The sequence below is a fragment of the Cydia amplana genome, chromosome 23 (genome assembly GCF_948474715.1).
Source record: "Cydia amplana chromosome 23, ilCydAmpl1.1, whole genome shotgun sequence".
Taxonomy (NCBI): domain Eukaryota; kingdom Metazoa; phylum Arthropoda; class Insecta; order Lepidoptera; family Tortricidae; genus Cydia; species Cydia amplana.
Window position 1 is genome coordinate 2,960,226 of NC_086091.1, and position 19,175 is coordinate 2,979,400.

General features: G+C 36.1%; 1 protein-coding gene across 2 annotated transcripts in view; it reads right to left on the bottom strand.

The window, feature by feature from the left end:
* Nucleotides 1-19,175, bottom strand: part of LOC134658846 (sperm surface protein Sp17) — a 247,923-nt gene that overhangs the window by 77,243 nt on the left and 151,505 nt on the right. The window contains exon 1 of one of the 2 annotated variants that reach the window (XM_063514518.1): nt 5,076-5,147. The exons of the other annotated variant lie outside the window; for it this stretch is intronic. Within the exon in view, the coding sequence (XP_063370588.1) occupies nt 5,076-5,130 (55 nt within the window). The 5' untranslated portion in view covers nt 5,131-5,147. Of the gene's footprint in view, nt 1-5,075; nt 5,148-19,175 lie in introns of those variants that run through there. 2 annotated transcript variants of the gene reach the window in all.

Consider the following 19,175-nt stretch of genomic DNA (forward strand, 5'->3'; position numbering starts at 1 on the left):
AGACTGTAAAATGTAAACAAGCTTCTTTGAAACGACTGCATAAAAAACGAAATCCGGCAGAAAATAAAGTATTGAAAACCTTCTCAACCAGATTGCGAAAATATTTTACCTTTTTATTTCCAATACTCGCCCTATTTCCTTCCATTCGTTTTAAAATTTATTTCATTTCCCATCTGTTCTATTTCTAGCATATTTCCTTTCCTTTCCTTTGATTTTAAATTTTTCCTTTTTTGGACTTCGTGACTCGTAAGTACATAATAATTCTAAGAATTGAGTTCTTTCGCTAAAATAAGTAATAAACACCTAAGTCATTTGCAGGGGCTTTAAGATGGTCGTACTTTATCGTCTGTCGTCATCGTTTCTAAAAAGTAAGAAAGTGCAAAGGGAGTGCATCATACGATAGATGATAACGCGCCCATGATAGCATATAGAGAATCCAGTCAAATCATTGTTTAAATCAAGGAGACTACTAAACCTTGAATGTCATAAACACAAACATCACTCAAACGCCAAGATTATATAGTATTATTCCTCCTAAAGTAAGATCGCAAAATGATTAATCGTTAAAAATCACATTTGTTACCTTTCCCGTTTCAAAATTCAAAACTTCCGAAACTGTAAGATAAATCGCTTTCATCGCGATTTTAAGTTGAAATTCAAATCTAGCGTGGCATTGAAAAATGACGTGTAGAATTCACGTACTCAGTAACGGGGCCAATTCTGTTTTGTCAATTTGATAAGGTCTTGATCTTATTTTGATGATACTTTGAGTCATGTTAACAGGCATATTAGGTGCATCAGATACCTTTTCATAACAAGATTATAAATTTAGCCCGGAAAATAGAAAGAAATAAAAAAATGGCGCAGCGCGTGTGAACTTGCGAGTTTGATTATATGGCCATCGCGTGGATTTTTACCTTGTATCTATTGAGATTAGTTATTGAACTATGAGAATATACTTATATATACTTTGGTTCGAGTCTGCTCTTGCAAATATAGTTAAGTTTACGTGTGAATCATGGGATTTAATAATAAGGGTTACAATTTGCGTTAGCCCCCTCTTAACATTGAACTTGGCTCTCATTTCACATTAATATTTTTGATGGAATTGTCGGAATCGGCCCCACGGTGACGTCATACATGACCTATTTTACGGGATATTGATACAGCTGTTGCTTTTTTGTATGCAGAGCCGACGTATAAATGGTTTCTATAAAGGTGCGATTTAGAATGATATAGTGACTAGCTTTTGCCTGCGACTTCGTCCGCGTGAAGTTAGTAATTTGGGTACTTAACTTTTATCATTGATCCAATCTGCTTTTTATCGATTCCCCGTACAAACTTCCACTCCCCTTTTCACCCCCTTAAAGGATGACTTCTGGGACAAAAACTACCCTATGTCCTTCCCGGGACTCAAATTATCTCTATACCAAATTTCAACTAAATCGGTTCAGCGGTTAAAGCGTGAAGAGGTAACAGACAGACAGACACACTTTCGCATTTATAATATTACACCTAAAATAGATGTGATAGATAAATGTCTTGGTTTTTTATATATATGTCGGAGCAAGACACCAGAAGGACGTATTGCAGTGTTACAGTTCATAGCTTTAAACGCCTGTATAAAGTCGATTACTTAGCAATGTTTGGCTACGTATTATTTGCTTGTAACGGAATAATAAAGTTGCGTAGTGAATAACGCCACCATCTATTGGCGTATTGTTGAACTAAGATGACAGGTAGAAGGCTTTGGAACGTCAAGAGGTGTATCTTGAGTGAACGTAGGCACGAGTGGGCATTTTTGTCGTTATGTTGGTAGACTGGTCAGTCAGGTTTACCAACTTGAATTGGAGGCGGGAGCAGTAGGCTCCGCCGCTGGAACTGGCTTCCTTCTTCTTGATCGGACCGCGCTAGAGATCGGACGTTATCGCTAGCCATACCTCGTGCCTAATTCGCTACGTTCCTGAAGGCTTATACCTGAAGGATTATTCTGAAAGCTTATAGATTCTCACGTTCTTTAACCGTTTAGCTAAGCGTTTTATTCCAAGTGTTATTTTGATTTCTTATGTGCCATTAGAAGCTTACTTTTGTAAAATAAAGAAACTATGTGTTGTTTTGAAAAGATGTGTCCCGCCGAGTTTGTGGCCGGGTTAAATCTTCTCGGGTCAGAGGTGTAGGGTTGGAGCCGGCGTAGTTTGACTTAAATAAAGTAATGAACGATTTCATTTGATTTTTTTATTTTAATTGAATCCGATTCCATCGTAAGATCGTTTAGTTATTTTGATTATTTAGTACTGAAATATAGTAGGCACTAGTATGGTTAACGAGTCCGAATGTTTGTTTCATGCGTTGGTAGCATACCTACTATTTTGGCTGTGAAGTAATACATCGAGGTACCATGCCCACCACCCGCTATCAATAGCCCCACACATTTACCCCTCTCCCTCTTCGACATATATATATATTTTATTTGAACAACAAACTTATAATAAAAAGGAAACTTAAATTAAAACTACCTACAAAACTAAAACTTATAAAACTAAAAATCTATATCTAAAGTGGGTCCCTGGGGCATAGTGCCAAAGATACTGGCAGCATTTCCTCGCTGAATGGCAACGCTTATTCGTGGAGGAAGCTGCCAGCTCCTTTCTCACAAGTGACCACAACCAGCCAACCAGAATTGCTTGTTTTTGGAACCTTTCTATACGTCATTACATAGGTATAAAACAAAGTCGCTTGCCGCTGTCTGTCTGTCTGTATATATACTTAGATCTTTAAAATTACGCAACGGATTTTGATGCGGTTTTTTTAAATAAATAGAGTGATTCAAGAGGAAGGTTTATGTATAATTTGTTACCCCGTGCGAAGCCGGGGCGGGTCGCTAGTAATGAATAAGCCTAAGCACCTACAATTAAAATTATTACTTCTTTGTCCCTCTTAATAATATAGTGCTAGTCAATTAGTGCAAGCTAACACTTGTAGTGCCACTAGTGTCAGGTATATTTTCCCAGTCTAGCTCCATAAAACCATATTTTACGCTAATAAACATGTTTCGCCTTTTTACGGGACATCCTCAGATGTGCTTAATAGATTTAAATACTTATCTTAATGTGCTAATAATGTTTAGCTTCTAGCTTCAGCGTTAGCAAAATAATAAATATTAAATATATGTGACTTATTTACCAGCGTACGCTACGCCCAACGTGCAATCGTTAACGCTCCGTAGCGAAAGCAGCTGTCACTGTCGCACTAGTGTGAAAGAGTGATAGAGTGTCTACGATACACTGCGGAGCGTTAACGATTGACACGTTGGCTACGCGCCCTGAGATTATAAGTGGCTCTCCATAGTCTTAGAGAAGAGTTCTTATGCTTCATCTGCAATAAGGACGTTTTTATCAGAATTTCTATTGAAATCTCAGATGGAAATGTCCTTATTGCACTTATGCTACAAGTAGCATAAGGTCCTTTCTGTAATGGAAAGTCAGATATGTAGAACATTTTTGTTAAACATGTTATCCTATGAGCAATGAGTGTGGCAAAGTTATTCGTGAATATTCCATGAAATCAAATCTTGATGATGTACTTATACCTAAAATGATACGTACCCTTATTTTATTCAGTACGACATTCAATATTCACCTTGAGGTGTGTTTTCTAGCGAAACATCTAAACAAATATTTATGTGTATTGTATGAAGAGCCCATCAACGTGCACACTAGCGCCACTGTTGAATAATTGGTATTATTTAAATTTAACGAAAGATATTTAAAAAAGGGGGGCCGCTAAGTAGGTACTGTATTTTGTATTTACGTACCTTTTGAATACATTATAATAGGTTTCACGTTGCTGGTTTCGTCAATCTATGTGTCCAAAGTTAAAACGGCCGTTTTAGTTTTGAGTTCATAGACCGACGAATCCAGCAACATAAAAACTACTATAATATATTCAAAAGCTAATTTAATACAAAATACAGTGCATAGCGGCCCCTTTTTTAAATACCTATCGTTAAATTTAAATAATCACAATTATTTACTAGTGGCGCTAGTGAGCACGTTGATGGGCATATTCACCTTGCGGTGTATTTTGTAGCGAAGCATCGAGAAGAATATTTGTATTGTATTAAGTGTAACTGAAGCAATATTATATGTAAGCAATGCTAGCTTCAGTATAGCCGGAGAAAAATATAAGTAAAGAAAGAGTAGTAACTCCATACATCAGTTTAATTACCAAAACTTCTTCTCACTTGATGGTCTCATCGGAAGACCAGCGCTGGAAGCCACCAGCAACATGCTGAGATGAGGCCATTTCGTGGCACTTTAATCTTATTTTGTGTTTCTTTCATATTATGTATTGTCTGTGCTTACGAATAAATTATATTCTATTCTATTCTATTCTATTCTATGCTATTCTATTCTAAAACGCGAGTTATTTCGTAGTCGACATCTAGCGTCAAGTAGCGGAATTTATCAGTACTGCTAGTTGACAATAGATACCGCAACGAACGAAAACTCTAATGCTCAACAATTTTCATCTAATATTATAACCGGAAATCTATTTTCAACTTGCACTTTCAATAGCACAAGGGCTTATAATATTAGTTGTAATTTTTTTTTTTTTTTTAATAAATAAATAAATATTAATGGACATTTTTACACAAATTGACTAAGCCCCACGGTAAGCTCAAGAAGGTTTGTATTGTGGGTACTCAGACAACGATAGATATAATATACAAATACTTAAATACATAGAAAACAACCATGACTCAGGAACAAATGTCTGTGCTCATCACACAAATAAATGCCCTTACTGGGATTCGAACCCAGAACCGCGGCTTCACAGGCAGGGTCACTACCCACTAGGCCAAACCGGTCGTCGGTTTTAGTAGGTACCTAGTACATTTTTCGTCAGTAGCGATACTTCTGGTATCAAGTAGCGGTACTGATAGTTCCACTACTTGAAGTTAGATGTCAACTACCAAATAACTCGCGTTTTGGTAAGAAAACTGATGTATGGAGTTACCACTCTTTCTTTTCTTATATTTCTCAATGGTATAGCGTAAAATGTGGCAAAGTTACCTGTAAATATGAATTCGTTGAGAAAACCATTCACCACGGCGGTGATAGTCAGCATGGCACTCCACCTGGGAAGTGTGTATGTCATGTTATATGTCGGCTTTCAAGTCAAAGTAAATAGTTAAGGGGCTTCAGTTTAAAAATGTTTGTGACCCCTGAACTTTCATGTGACGACTTATGTAAGAGATAAGAAGAAATATGGGGGCTGTAGTTTAAACAATGTTTGTGACCCCTGGACTTGCATATGACGATTTATTATGATACTTATGCTAGGGTATTATATAGGGTACATGTGAGAGAGTGTGCGTGTCATATATGGTGCACACTACAGAGCCAATCACTAAAACGATCGTCAAAGTCGTATCGAAACGAAATCAAAACCGTAACAAATGTTAAACCTGAATCAGGCTCCTAATTTTGTTAAAATCTGTAGCTAAATATCATTAACTTTAAGGCATCTTCTCTCAATATTAAACAAAGATAGGAATCTTTATTTCATAATATAAAATTACAATCTAGATTACTCTAGCTCATTTTACCTCAATTTATATTATTAACGGCTACTTTTTTAGGGTTCCGTACCTCAAAAGGAAAAAAACAGAACCCTTATAGGATCACTCGTGCGTCTGTCTGTCTGTCCTGGTCTGTCTGTCCGACCTTCCTCCCTCCCCCTTTATCTTGGAAACTACTGGGTCTAAAATTTTGAATAAAATACACAAAATAGTTCTTTACCTATAGATGTCAGGAAAACCTATTAGAAATGTGCAGTCAAGCGTGAGTCTGACTTAATGTACGGACCCTTGGAACGCGAGTCCGATTCGCACTTGGCCGGTTTTGTCAAAATAAATTGGATAAGTTTAAGTAACTCGAGGTAAAATCCTCGTATTATTTTAAATACACCATTATCCTCGTAAAATACGCAAAATCGAGATAATTTTAATAACATCACGTATTAAAGTAATGATACTCGTATAATATTCAAGCCGAGCGTGCCGGGAAAATATGATAAAATCCTTTTCAAAACATTTTTATTTGCCTAGGGCGATATAATTTTACTAAATAATATATCCGATTTTTCTTGTGATAAAGTAGATAGGTACACCTATATATTCTAAATCTGATTGCTAAGGACTTCCACTCTACTTATGATATCTTATCTTATACCTTATACATTAAAACGAGCAATTCGAGTATATATATTTATTTATAAATATATTTCGGAGATCTCGGAAACAGCTCTAAGTGTAAGGCCTGAGTGAACGCTCGAAGCAGAGCATTCGGCGGGGCTAGGCGTGCGGCGTGCATGTTAAACAAATGCAAACGTATAGGAGCGGCCTTAGTGCACGCTGCTCAAATCACTTGTGAGCCCGACGCCACGCTGCTCGCCCCGCAGAACGCTCCGCTTCGAGCGTCCACTCAGGCCTTACACAGGATTTCGATATGAGGGTTTTCGGGGGTGAAAAATCGATCAAGTTAAGTCTTATCTGTGGGAAAACGCGCATTTCCGAGTTGTTATATGTTTTTCAAGCAAAGCTCGGTCTCCCAGATATTGTTACTATAAATCGTTGTCGGTAAGTACAAAGAAAATTGAACAAGTGGAAGTTTTCCAGTAAAACTGGACATAGATATAATTATGTTATTTAAATGTTCATGACATGCCAAATGACATGTCGTTTCAGAATGTTGTCGTAAAATCGTAACTACGATAGTATGGTAGGTTTGTATGACTCTAGGTTCTAGGTAGGTACTAGGTTTATATGACTCTTAAGCGCTACGGACGTGTGTCTACTATACTATTTATTACCTGTACAAATTTGTGTACGATTTTAAATTCTCACTGCACTATATCGTCCAAAGCCTGCGGCGATGAATATGCAAGCGCCGGTTGCATTATACATGCAAAGTGCATATATTATATACATCGATGGTAGGTGCATATGCTTTTAAAAGATACATTTTGACTCAAAATGTCACTTATAAAGTGCCGACTAATCGGCCATTTTTGCCGACTAGTCGCCGACTAATCGCCGACTACAAATGTGGCCGGATAGTCGGCTTTCCCGACTAGTCGGTACATCCCTAATTTTGAGGTAAAATTGCCGCTAGTTGGTAAATTATGAAGCTAAAGAGATGATATTTGAAAACGCATACCTAATATAAAATGTATTTAGTTATTAATTTAGTTTTATTTAGATGTACAATCACTTCTAACCTATGTTTCTAAAATATTTATAAAAAAATATTTATTTAAACATATTAAATATGAAAACACTTTTTAGGGTTCCGTAGCCAAATGGCAAAAAACGGAACCCTTATAGATTCGTCATGTCTGTCTGTCTGTCTGTCTGTCCGTCTGTCCGTCTATCCGTCCGTATGTCACAGCCACTTTTTTCCGAAACTATAAGAACTATACTGTTGAAACTTGGTAAGTAGATGTATTCTGTGAACCCAGGGACCGGAACCGCTTACCCTGAAGAGGGTTTTACCCCGGGTTAATGATAGAGTGGTTTTTAAAAACCCTATCAATTCGGAAAGCACATCATTGACTTACCCAAACGAAAAAATTACCAAATTGAATACAGTTAACTCGGGTAAGCGCTTACCAAAACCAAAAACCCTTTATTAAAGTTTCCCTATGAAGTGGGTTTCAAATGCGATCAAGCTATTTTAATCTCTGTGACCAAGGCTTTCGGCTGATTATTGCAGCAACATCCAAGCGCATGGTTGACAATAGGTACAAGTATGGTGGCACGAGCGAGCCTACACACACAAATAAACAGACTTTATGCATTAGCCGTAGCGCTTACGCCTTTGATCAAGATGCTATTATTGCTTGTCCGTGCGCGAAAATATCGTTGTGATTTGCCGGGCGGCGGCGGCGAACAAGTCCGAGCTTGCTGTTTGTGTTTATAGAATTGTTCGGACGGAGCTCGTAATAGTGCGTTGCGGTCGGCGGAATTTTAAATTGCAAAATATTGTGAATACTTACTTCACTTGGTGGTTATATATATATTCTACGTTAGCTTAGAACATTATGCAGCAAAAGATTGCAGTAGGACGGTTAATCAGTTGTTAATTATTAATATTATACAACGCATGAGACTTGTCTTTCACAATCACAACCTACGAAGTTTCAAGCCCCTAAGGTAGGGTTGCCATACGTCCCGGTTCGCCGGGACATGTCCCGGTTTGAAGCACGGTGTCCCGGCGTCCCGGCCGATAAGGAAATTGTCCCGGCTTAAAAATCATAGTTATTTAGTAGGGGGCTGGACTTGGTAAATAATAAAATACCTACATTTCTACGTTTCATATGGCCAAAATAAAAAAAAAATGTTTTTTCTACTCCCGTACTTTTATTTGTCATTTAAAGGGTCATACACACACCTTTAAACCCCTCTCTTATAGTTGTCAAGACAAGTCTTTAGTCTATTCCCCAAAAAAGTATTTGTGCATACACGCAGTATCTTTTTGGCACTTTTACGATACTTCGTGTAATCACCACTTAAAAAATATTGCATGGAATACATTGTTGGCAACCTAATTTTAATTGTCATTTCTGACAGATGAGTGAACCATAGACATGTTTTGGTTAATCATCATCATCATCATCATCAGTTTTCATCTTTATAGGGCTGTATCTCCTAAACCGTGCGTCGTAGCGCAAAAATAATCAAATTTTCGTTCCCCTTTGAAACCCGTCAGTAACATTGAAAAAACACAAAAAACTAAAAAAAAATTAAAAAAAGAAAGAAAAATGTTTATGGGTTGTATCTCCTAAACCGTGCGTCGTAGCGCAAAAATAATAAAATTTTCATTCCTGTGTAAGAAACCCCTAATTAATATAAAAAAAAAAACAAAAAAGAAATAATAAAAAACAAAAAAAAAACTTTATAATGCTGTATCTCCTAAACCGTGCGTCGTAGCGCAAAAATATGTAGTTCCCCTTTGAATCCCGTAAGTAATATTTAAAAAACACGAAAAACAAAAAAAGAAATTAAAAAAAGAAAGAAAAATGTTTATGGGTTGTATCTCCTAAACCGTGCGTCGTAGCGCAAAAATATTAAAATGTTCATTCCTCTGTAGGAAGCCCCTAATTAATATTAAAAAAAAAACACAAAAGAGAAATAAAAAAAAAACAAAAAAAAATAAATCCTACCTTAAGGGTAGGAAAATAGGGGATGTTTGATTTTTCACTCACCGATTGTAACGTATGACCACGCATAACTTTTTACAGAGTAGTCCGATTTTTTTCATTCATGTGTCGCGCTATTAACAATGCGTTAAAACTAAAAATGGAAAAATAAAAACTTTTTACAAAAAAAATAAAACCGACTTCAAAAAGAATGAAATAAAATATTATCTTTTTTGAAGTATATGCGTTACCAACTGATATGTTTGAAGTCGGTGCCAAGCCAAGTAGTAACAATACCATACCAGTCAAAAATAATCAGCTTTACGGCTATAAATCCCATTTTTAACTGGTATTGTTACTACTTGGCTTGGCACCGACTTCAAACATATCAGTTGGTAACGCATAGACTTCAAAAATTATTTCATCCTTTTTGAAGTCGGTTTTATTTTTTTTTGTAAAAAGTTTTTAAAGGATGAATTTTTAAAAACGCTGAAATTGCTTTTCTTGTTATCTAATAATATGCCTTTATACAAGGATTCAAGCCCCGCAGTCACAAAAATGTTTGATCTCCATACAAACTTTCAACCCCTTTTTAACCCTTATAAAGGAAGAATTTTTTAGAAACGCTGAAATTACTTTTCTTGTACTCTAATAATATGCCTCTGTACAAAGATTCAAGCCCCGCACTCACAAAAATGTTTGATCTTCATACAAACTTTCAACCCCTTTTTCACCACCTTAGGGGATGAATTTTCAAAAACGCTGAAATTTGTTTTTTGCCGTTTTGAAATAATACCCTTTTAGGAAGTTTCAAGTTCCTCGCTTAAAATAAAATTTAAACCCCATACAAACTTTCAAAACCTTTTTAACCCTGTTAGGGGATGAATTTTACAAAACGTTGAAATTACTTTTCCTGTCTTCTAATAATATCCCCAATACAAAGGTTCAAGTCCCGCACTCAAACAAATGTTTGATATCCATACAAATTTTCAACCCCTTTCTCACCACCTTAGGGGATGAATTTTCAAAAACGCTGAAACAAGTTTTCTTGTATTTTAATTTAATACCTTTTTGCGAAGTTTCAAGTTCCTAGCTTAAAATAAAATTCGCACCCCAAGACGAATTTTCATCCCCTTTTTAACCCCCTTAGGGGTCGAATTTCCAAAACCGTTGCAATTACTTTTTTTTGTAATCGGCAATTATGCCTTTCTAAGAAGTTTCAAAGCATTTGTAATGGATTCAAACTTTCAACCCCTTTTTAACCCTGTTAGGGGATGAATTTTACAAAACGCTGAAATTGCTTTTCCTGTCTTTTAATAATATCCCCAAATACAAAGATTCAAGTCCCGCGTTCGAAAAAATGTTTGATATCCATACAAACTCTCAACCCCTTTTTCACCACCTTAGGGGATAAATTTTCAAAACCCCTGAAATTAGTTTTCTTGTATTATAATAATATATCTTTTTACGAAGTTTCAAATTCTTAGCTTAAAATAAAACTTGAACCCCATACAAACTTTCCTCCCCTTTTTAACCCCCTTAGGGGTTGAATTTCTCAAAATCGCTTCTTATCTCTTGTACACTTTATAAATGTAATCTGGTGTGTAAATTTCAACTTTCTATCTTTTGTAGTTTCGGCTCTGCGTTGATGAATCAGTCAGTCCGTCCGGACACTTGCATTTATACAGGATGGAGGCCATACAAGCTTTTGATCCTTAATGGGAATTGGATCGATTGGCATCAAAAAAAAAGTTTGTCAAAAATGACCTTTTCCTCTCACCCTGTATGTTTTTTCCAAAACCTGTAAAAGCCAATCTTCATTAATTTGAAATCGAGGGAAGGTCTTCTTAGACCGTTTTCTCGTAGCAGCACGGGATCTGGTAGCTGCCCTCACTGACCCAAAAAGAAAATCCATCCTGTATATTCCATGACGTCGTGTCACCAAACTCAGGACGCGAGTAACACGAGTAATTAGAGAGGATTCCAGAATGTGATGTGACTGCTCCAATTCACTCCACTTGTTTCGCTTTTGCGGCTGCCGCCCCCCCGCCCCCCGCCTACCTATCTCTTTCTATCCTGTTCTGTTCAATGAGAAAGGTAGAATCGCCGCCTACGTAGAAAAGAGACGGAAAAAGGGTACCCTATGAAGGGGTAAGCGGTAAATATTATAGGCTTAACTATAAGGTAGTTAAGCCTATAATATTTACCGCTTACCCCTATTTGATTTGGTAACCACATCTAATATGATTAATCATATTCAAAATGGTTTCCATAACGATAGGGTAAGCCAAACGATAGGGTAACCATGACCTCTGGGTAAGCATTTAATAGGGTTACTTTATCGATACGATTAATCTTTAAAAGGGGTTTTCCGGTCCCTGTGTGAACCGCATCAAGATTTTCACACAAAAAAAGGAAAAAATTTTTTTTTTTTTGGGGTTCCCCATACTTAGAACTGAAACTCAAAAAAAATTTTTTCATCAAACCCATACGTGTGGGGTATCTATGGATAGGTCTTCAAAAATGATGTTGAGGTTTCTAATATAATTTTTTTCTAAACTGAATAGTTTGCGCGAGAGACACTTCCAAAGTGGTAAAATGTGTCCCCCCCCCCCCCCCTGTAACTTCTAAAATAAGATAATGATAAAACTAAAAAAATATATGATGTACATTACCATGCAAACTTCCACCGAAAATTGGTTTGAACAAGATCTAGTAAGTAGTTTTTTTAATACGTCATAAATCCCCTAAATACGGAACCCTTCATCGGCGAGTCCGACTCGCACTTGGCCGCTTTTTTAGTATTACCAGAGATAAGGGAGTATTACATATTTCTCTCTCCTGATAATTTTAATGTGCGAGTAACTAAAAGTTTAAATTATTCTGCATCGTTTTATGAACTACCCCTATCCCTAGTGTAAATATCATTCGATAGCGTGACGGACGTCTTTTGTATGGGATTCTGACCAGCGCGCCAATCGGGACGTATTGGAAACTCAAAATCCCATACAAAATGACACTTAATGCAAACGCGTACGTCACGTCACATCACTATCGAATGAAATTTACACTAGGGGTACAGTAGTTGCACTTCACCAAACGGTGCTACCTGTATGTGTATTTTTAGCTACCTACTTACCTACTGGTTTATGCGTACAGCTTTTTATTACGTACAATAAAGTTTGACAGAAACAAATAGGTAAATGAAACTTTTACTACCTAGTGAAGTACGTACATCAAACAAGAACGTAGAATACAACTTTCTTTACAAACGTCGTGAATGATGACATGGTTATATTCGGTTATACATAGAGCCTGTCAGACAAAGGAGCGTGCTCGCAAATATGACACTCGAGCTACAAAGTGCCGAATAACAGGCTCTGAGAGACCACAGTAGATTTAAAGAACAGTAGATAAAGTCACTTATTTGGCGACAACTAAAATAATTACAAAATTACTTACCTACCTGGTCTAGATACGTATAATAATATTATGAGTCAAAGTCTGACTCACAATTTTTCTGTGAATGCTAAACCTTTATTTATTTAAATTATAATTACTAAAAATAATAAATTGGGCAAGATGAGTACAGATAAGCTCCTAGGGGAAGCTAAAGAGTAACTAGAACTAATCAGACAATATATGGAAACAGTAAATTTTAAGATCAGTCTGACAACCTCCCTAGATTAGCGAAGATGACAACAATCATACGTCGACAAACGCCAAACGAAAAGGAAAACTATCGGGATGACAGATGCTATAAAAATTCATTTGACTATTTCCACACATTATTTAAAGTGTCATTCTATGGAACTTGCTAACTATGTAAACAAAAGTCAAAAGTAAATTGACATTCAGAGAACTTCAAACTTCAACATTTATTCAGCAAATAGGCCACAAGGGCACTTTTACACGTCAACATTGAATTTACATACAAGCAAAAAAATAATAATATTCAAATCAAACTAACGTAATACACTTACTTTGAGATGTATAAGTTCTCTTAATGTCGAATTACATAAAAAAACTATAATAATAATATTAAAATAAAAACAAAACAGATACTTACATGGAAAAAAATCTAAACTTATTTAGAGGTGTAAATGTCTCTAAGTGCCAGAACTAAAAAATAACATAGTTTATCAAATTATCCTTAGAGATGTCAGGGTCTCCTTAGACAATTTGAATATGGCAGTTTGTTCACATAGGGGTAGGTATTTTTTCTTACTTTCGTTCACTGTAGAAAATACACGTTAGGTCTTCTTATACCCCCCCTCCCCCAACGTGATATTTCGTGATTTTTTCGTGCATTTGCATATGTTGTATTATGTGTTAAAATTAATGATTGTGCCACTGGACGGTTATAAAAATAATTAAATATTTGTCTTTCATATCTTGTTGCTGCAAAAAAATTAAAGAGAACTAATAGGTAACACTAAAAAAACATTCGCTACTGTTTTGAAACTACTTCTGTGATGTTTCAACAGCAGCTTACAAGGTTAGGCGAGATGGCTCATAGCTTCGCTTGCATTGCATACCAAATATTTTACACTAGTATGTAGTACAATGATTATAAAGATTATATTCGGATGACGACTGCAGAGGGAGAAAGAATGACGCAAAATTATACGGAGAGCCGACCCCAAATCCTAGGATATGGGATAAAGGCTAAGATGATGATGATGACTGCAGCAGGGGAGTTTCATGAGGTATCCCTTAAAAATGCATTTTATTTAGTCCCGCTTTGTTAACCGAAGTTCCCGCTCTCCGGCTACGTTGAGTAGAAAAATAGTGTTTAGTCACAGAATAAATAATAGTATGTACTAGGTACAGAAGATTCACTCTGTAACAAAACGCGTCTATTACGACAGATAATGACCGCTAGGTGGCGCAAGCGCGAGCAGTCGTCCATTCCGTAGCGGTGCGCGGCAACTACTATGGCTAGACACCAAAATTGGTGTGGCCCGCATGTATTTGTAGGTACTTGTAGCGACGCGACGAAATAGTGGAGTGAGCCACGCCTGGTTTAGTGAAGAAAACCTCAGTATGCATGTTTGTCGATCTCGACTTCGCCTTGGCCACAGAATAAATAATAGTACTAAGTACAGAAGACTCACTCTCTAACAAAACGCGTCTGTTACGATCAGCACAGATATGGCCGCTAGGTGGCGACAGCGCCACCACGCTTATGGCTTTCCCCAAAATTGGGGCCGAACGGATGTACTTTTAGCTACCTGTAGCAAAGCGACGAAATCGCGGAGTGAGACACGCCTGCCTTGGCCAACAATTATACCTACATGTGGTCTGAGACATTGCATACTTTACGGCCCTAGGCATGTAATACATATATTTCCCACGTAAATTAACAATATCGGCGCATAGAGTGCGCTCATAACTTTTATTTCCTTAACCATTTCGCACTTAGCAAAATACTATCGTAAACTTTCTCTTGAAATGAAATTTCTCTCTAGAACTGAACGTAAAACCAATTACTTTAACACTTAGAAAGCTGTACATTTTAGTGTTCACACAATATAGCCTAAAAGCTAGAAAACAGGACGTAAGCGCCACAGCTGAAATATAAAACTACGACATTTTAGAAAAACAGACGTATAAATATCCTTCGAGGGAAGAATGACGTAACCGCCACGGTTTTTCAAAGAAACTATGACGTTTTGTTAAAGTAAAGTTGATTCGTCTAGGGAGCTAGTACAGTAAAACTAAACTCGTTTGGTTTTCAACGCCCTCTGTGGACAGTTTGGAGAAACTTCGTCTGATTAAAGTATTTGTAAGAAATATTGTAGTAATAAGAAATAATAGATGACTTTTGTCTGTTTTTGCAGACTCTTTATTATTAGAAGTCATTTTCTCAATGCGCTTCTTATTCGTTTCTTTGACCATTTATTTTTCCGTTGATGCACCGAGTTTATACTGAGTTTGTCTACGTTGCTTACAAAGTAAAAGAGTGTTTTTTGGATATTAATATACACCCACCTTATTACGGCGAAGTGACTACCTACATATGTATGTATGTCAGTCATACAGAATACATATTAGTCAGTCATACAAAAAAATGGCTGCTTCGATCTTCGCTAATGAGCTAATTTTACGCGATTTTGAAGTTGGGTACAGTAAGTTATTTTAATAATTCCTAATTTATAATGTAGGTATAGAAAATGATTCGAATAACTCCACTCAATAAACACGAAATAGTGTGGTATAAAATTTTTTTTGGAAAAAAAAACTATAATACACAACAACACATTTTTAGTTTTTTCTTTTTCATTAAAACTATTTTCCTGTAGGTACAATCAACTAAATATTATACATTAGGACTTTCTTTATAAAAATTAGGTCTTTTGAAGCACACATTCGCGTGCTGTAGGCTATTAAGTAGACTATTAAGTGCTTCAACCAAAAGTGCGATTAGTATTGTAATAAAACAATCTTCTAAGCGAGGTAACTTAAAACATTGTTACACTGTAAAAAGGAAAAGAGTAGGATACCTTCAATGTATTAGTGATTAGTCGTTCTAATACCAGCTGTTCGAGCCGATATGGACTAGGTATGTTTATTGTCCAAATCACCCCAAAGATGTCACTGTTCCCGACGTAAACTAGATAACAGTACTAACAGTAGTATTATTAAGAGCCTATATAAGAAACTATATGACTGTGAATAAATGGTTTGGTAACGTAGCAACTTGTTTCAACACCAGCCATTCTTGTGTCGTTAAAACTTGGGCGAGTTTAGGCATCTAAAAATTTAGTCGATCTTTGATTAAACTTTGATAAGTTTAAATTTGGTTAATATTCAAATTAAATAAAGAAAAATCAAAACCTGCTTCATTTTGTAAAAAAAAATTCACTGTTATATAATTCGAGTTCAACCCGATTCCGAAAGGTTGCAGGTTCTAATCTTGCTCGGGATGCTGAAATTTATTTTCTTTCTTCAATAACCGTAATTTTTTTAGCAGAGCTGCTTTCAAAGCAGGGCTTTGTTTATTAGGTCCATAAAATTAATCATGTTTATAGTTATAATTAATCAAAATATTCTATCTATAACCGTTAGCTATAGAATATTAGTTTTCAATGCCACATTACTTTTTAAGAGCTATGACTAAAAATTTATTCAAACATAACGTCCATGTTGCGCATTGTCGAGGATTTCAAATGTTAAAGATATCTTACTGTTTTATATTTTTATTGTGCTGAACAACCTAAATTGCTAAATAATGGGCAAGTCGAGTTTTCGAATGGTTTTTCGTTAAGCAAAATAAGGTGGTTTTGCTATTTTATTCAGGAAACATGGTCCTATAATTTGCATTATTACTGTTAGGGAATTCGAATTACCATTTACCAATGTTTTGTTCCGTGTGGTATTTTATTTCTGTGTTATTTTAATTTCATTCTCGTATGTCTATCTCCAAAATCAGACGCTGCAAAGTAGGCAATCTCGGGTTTGAAAAATGCCAATTAACAGATATTATGATGAGTTTTAAGGTAGAATGAACTAGAATTAACCTTTGAATGATTCGTTCTCATTTCTTACACTTTTATTTGAGTGGAATAATTCTAGACTTTCTCAAACTATTTTCTCCATGCAGCAGGCACATATTTTCCGGACAATCCTTAACTTGCAAATAATGAAGTGCTTGGGAACTAACGATTAGTAGTTCTGCTAGTTCTATAGTTAGTGAACAACTATAAAACTAGCTATCAGAAGTTTGGATGGGTGTTGTCTTATTTATGTTATCGGCGGCGATAACAACGTGTTTTTCTCATGTTTTTTAATGAGGAACTGCCGCTTTCCATGACCTGCCTCGGAAATCAAGAAAAAGTCATTCTCGGATAGATGGCGCACACACCTTTGGCCTATGCTCGGTTAGATGGCGTTGACTTGTTTGATATTTAGCAATTTTAACACATAGGTATTAGTGAAATAAAATCAATCAATAGGGTCAATATGATATAAAAATAATAAAATCATTTATCCATATATTTTAATTTTGAGTTTTAATCGTGTGTCGATAGATGGCAGTAAATTTAATTTACTGTGTCTACAAAATTTACTATGTCAGAATCCCTCTATACTATCTATTCTCTTTGTCACAACTTAGAACCTAAATGATCGCGCGCTTTGCGGTTGACAATACGAACTAAACCACGCGTCTTTGTGGATCACAGACAATCCAACCTCTAGACATAGCATAGTTGCGCTACCCCCTCTGCCACACATACGGTAGCGTTATTCCATCTTCGAGTCAATCCCGTGCCGTGATTGGTCCGTGTCTTTGAACGGATCAATCACGGCACGGGATTCGCTCACCTCGTCCCCCCGCACCCCCGTATTTTTGGCAGCATCAGTTTCATGAAAGAATTGGCCTAAGCTCAGTCTAGAGGTTGGATTGTCAGTGTTGTGGATGAACTCACTGACTTGTACCTAAATTATTCTTGTTTTGTTAAAATAAAATGTAAATTCCTTTTTAAGTATCGGAGATTAATTATTTATCTTTCTCGAAAATTAGTAGTCCCACAGGTTTAAGAGGAATTTCCTTCCTATGTTGCAGAATACAGAATACAGATTTTTATTGGTAAAATAAAAGTACATTTTACAAGTCAAAATTAAATACAAAAATAAGTTGCGATGTTTGCTGGGTGCATCCACGGTTTCTAGTAACTCCACTAGAGTTGCAAGCGCCCATAGACACACACCGTGCGTAAACGCATTCCCACTCCGAAAAAAAGAGCTGCGGTGGCTCTCAGTTTTATCGAAAAGAACATTAACGCATTACTTAGGTATATATAATACCTAAGTAATGCGTTATAATGCGATTCACGATGACGCGCAGATTTGTCAAAACTAAACTTTAAAAACATGACAATACGAACTAAATCACGCGTGTTTGTGGATGAACAGATCTACAGCCGGTTCGACATTGAAGTCATATTTGAAACACTTAATATAATAACGTTTGTACGATTATGCTAAAGAAGCAATCTTTCTGTTTATTTTACCCTAGTTATAAACAATAACTAAGCATTTCCATGCCCCGGATATAATTTACGCCGGCAGAATTTATTTACTCCAAAAAGGGTTCAAGGATAAATCATGGTGAAGGTTCAGTAATGAGGGCCGCCATTTTGTCTTGACCTGATTTAAATTGATCAAGAGCGGAAACTGCCCTGGTTCATCAACGCAGATTTACAAATGATGACATGCGATTAAATTGAAATTGTGTCAAAACATACCTAGTACCTACCTGTTTTTTTTTCTACCGTTGTAGGTCCTCGCTTTCAATACGGGCGGCCTATTTATCTATCTAATACCTTTAAACGAGCAATTCTTGTTTATTTATTTATTTATATATATATTTCGGGGATCTCGGAAACGTTTCTGACGATTTCGATGAAATTTGGTATATAGGGGTTTTCGGGGGCGAAAAATCGATCTAGCTAGGTCTTATCTCAGAAAAAACGCTAATTTTTGAGTTTTTATATGTTTTCCGAGCAAAGCTCGGTCTCACAGATATTAACTATTATTACATCAATTAGAATAAAATTTCACGTTTTGTCCATAGTAAATGTATGGAAAAAGTTTTCAATAATTTGTGGCTTTTTAGTACATTACCGTAACTTGACCCCCAGGAAACTATTGATACTGGATAGGAATGGAATCCATTTGGTATACAAAAATAGCATGTGAAAAAAAAATAGTTTTCATTTCATACAAATTGTATGGGAACAGTTTTCCTCGATTTGTGGCTTTTCTAGACGGAAATTTTTTTGGTTCCATACAAGCTTTTGTTCTTAATAGAAATGGGATCGATTGGCATCAAAAAAAAAGTTTATCAAAAATTTCCTTTTTCTCGCACCCTGTATGTTTTTTCCAAAATCTGTAAAAACTAATCTTCATTAACCTGTCGAATCCCACGATATGACGTCACCATAAGCGTTCTGGCTCATATATGA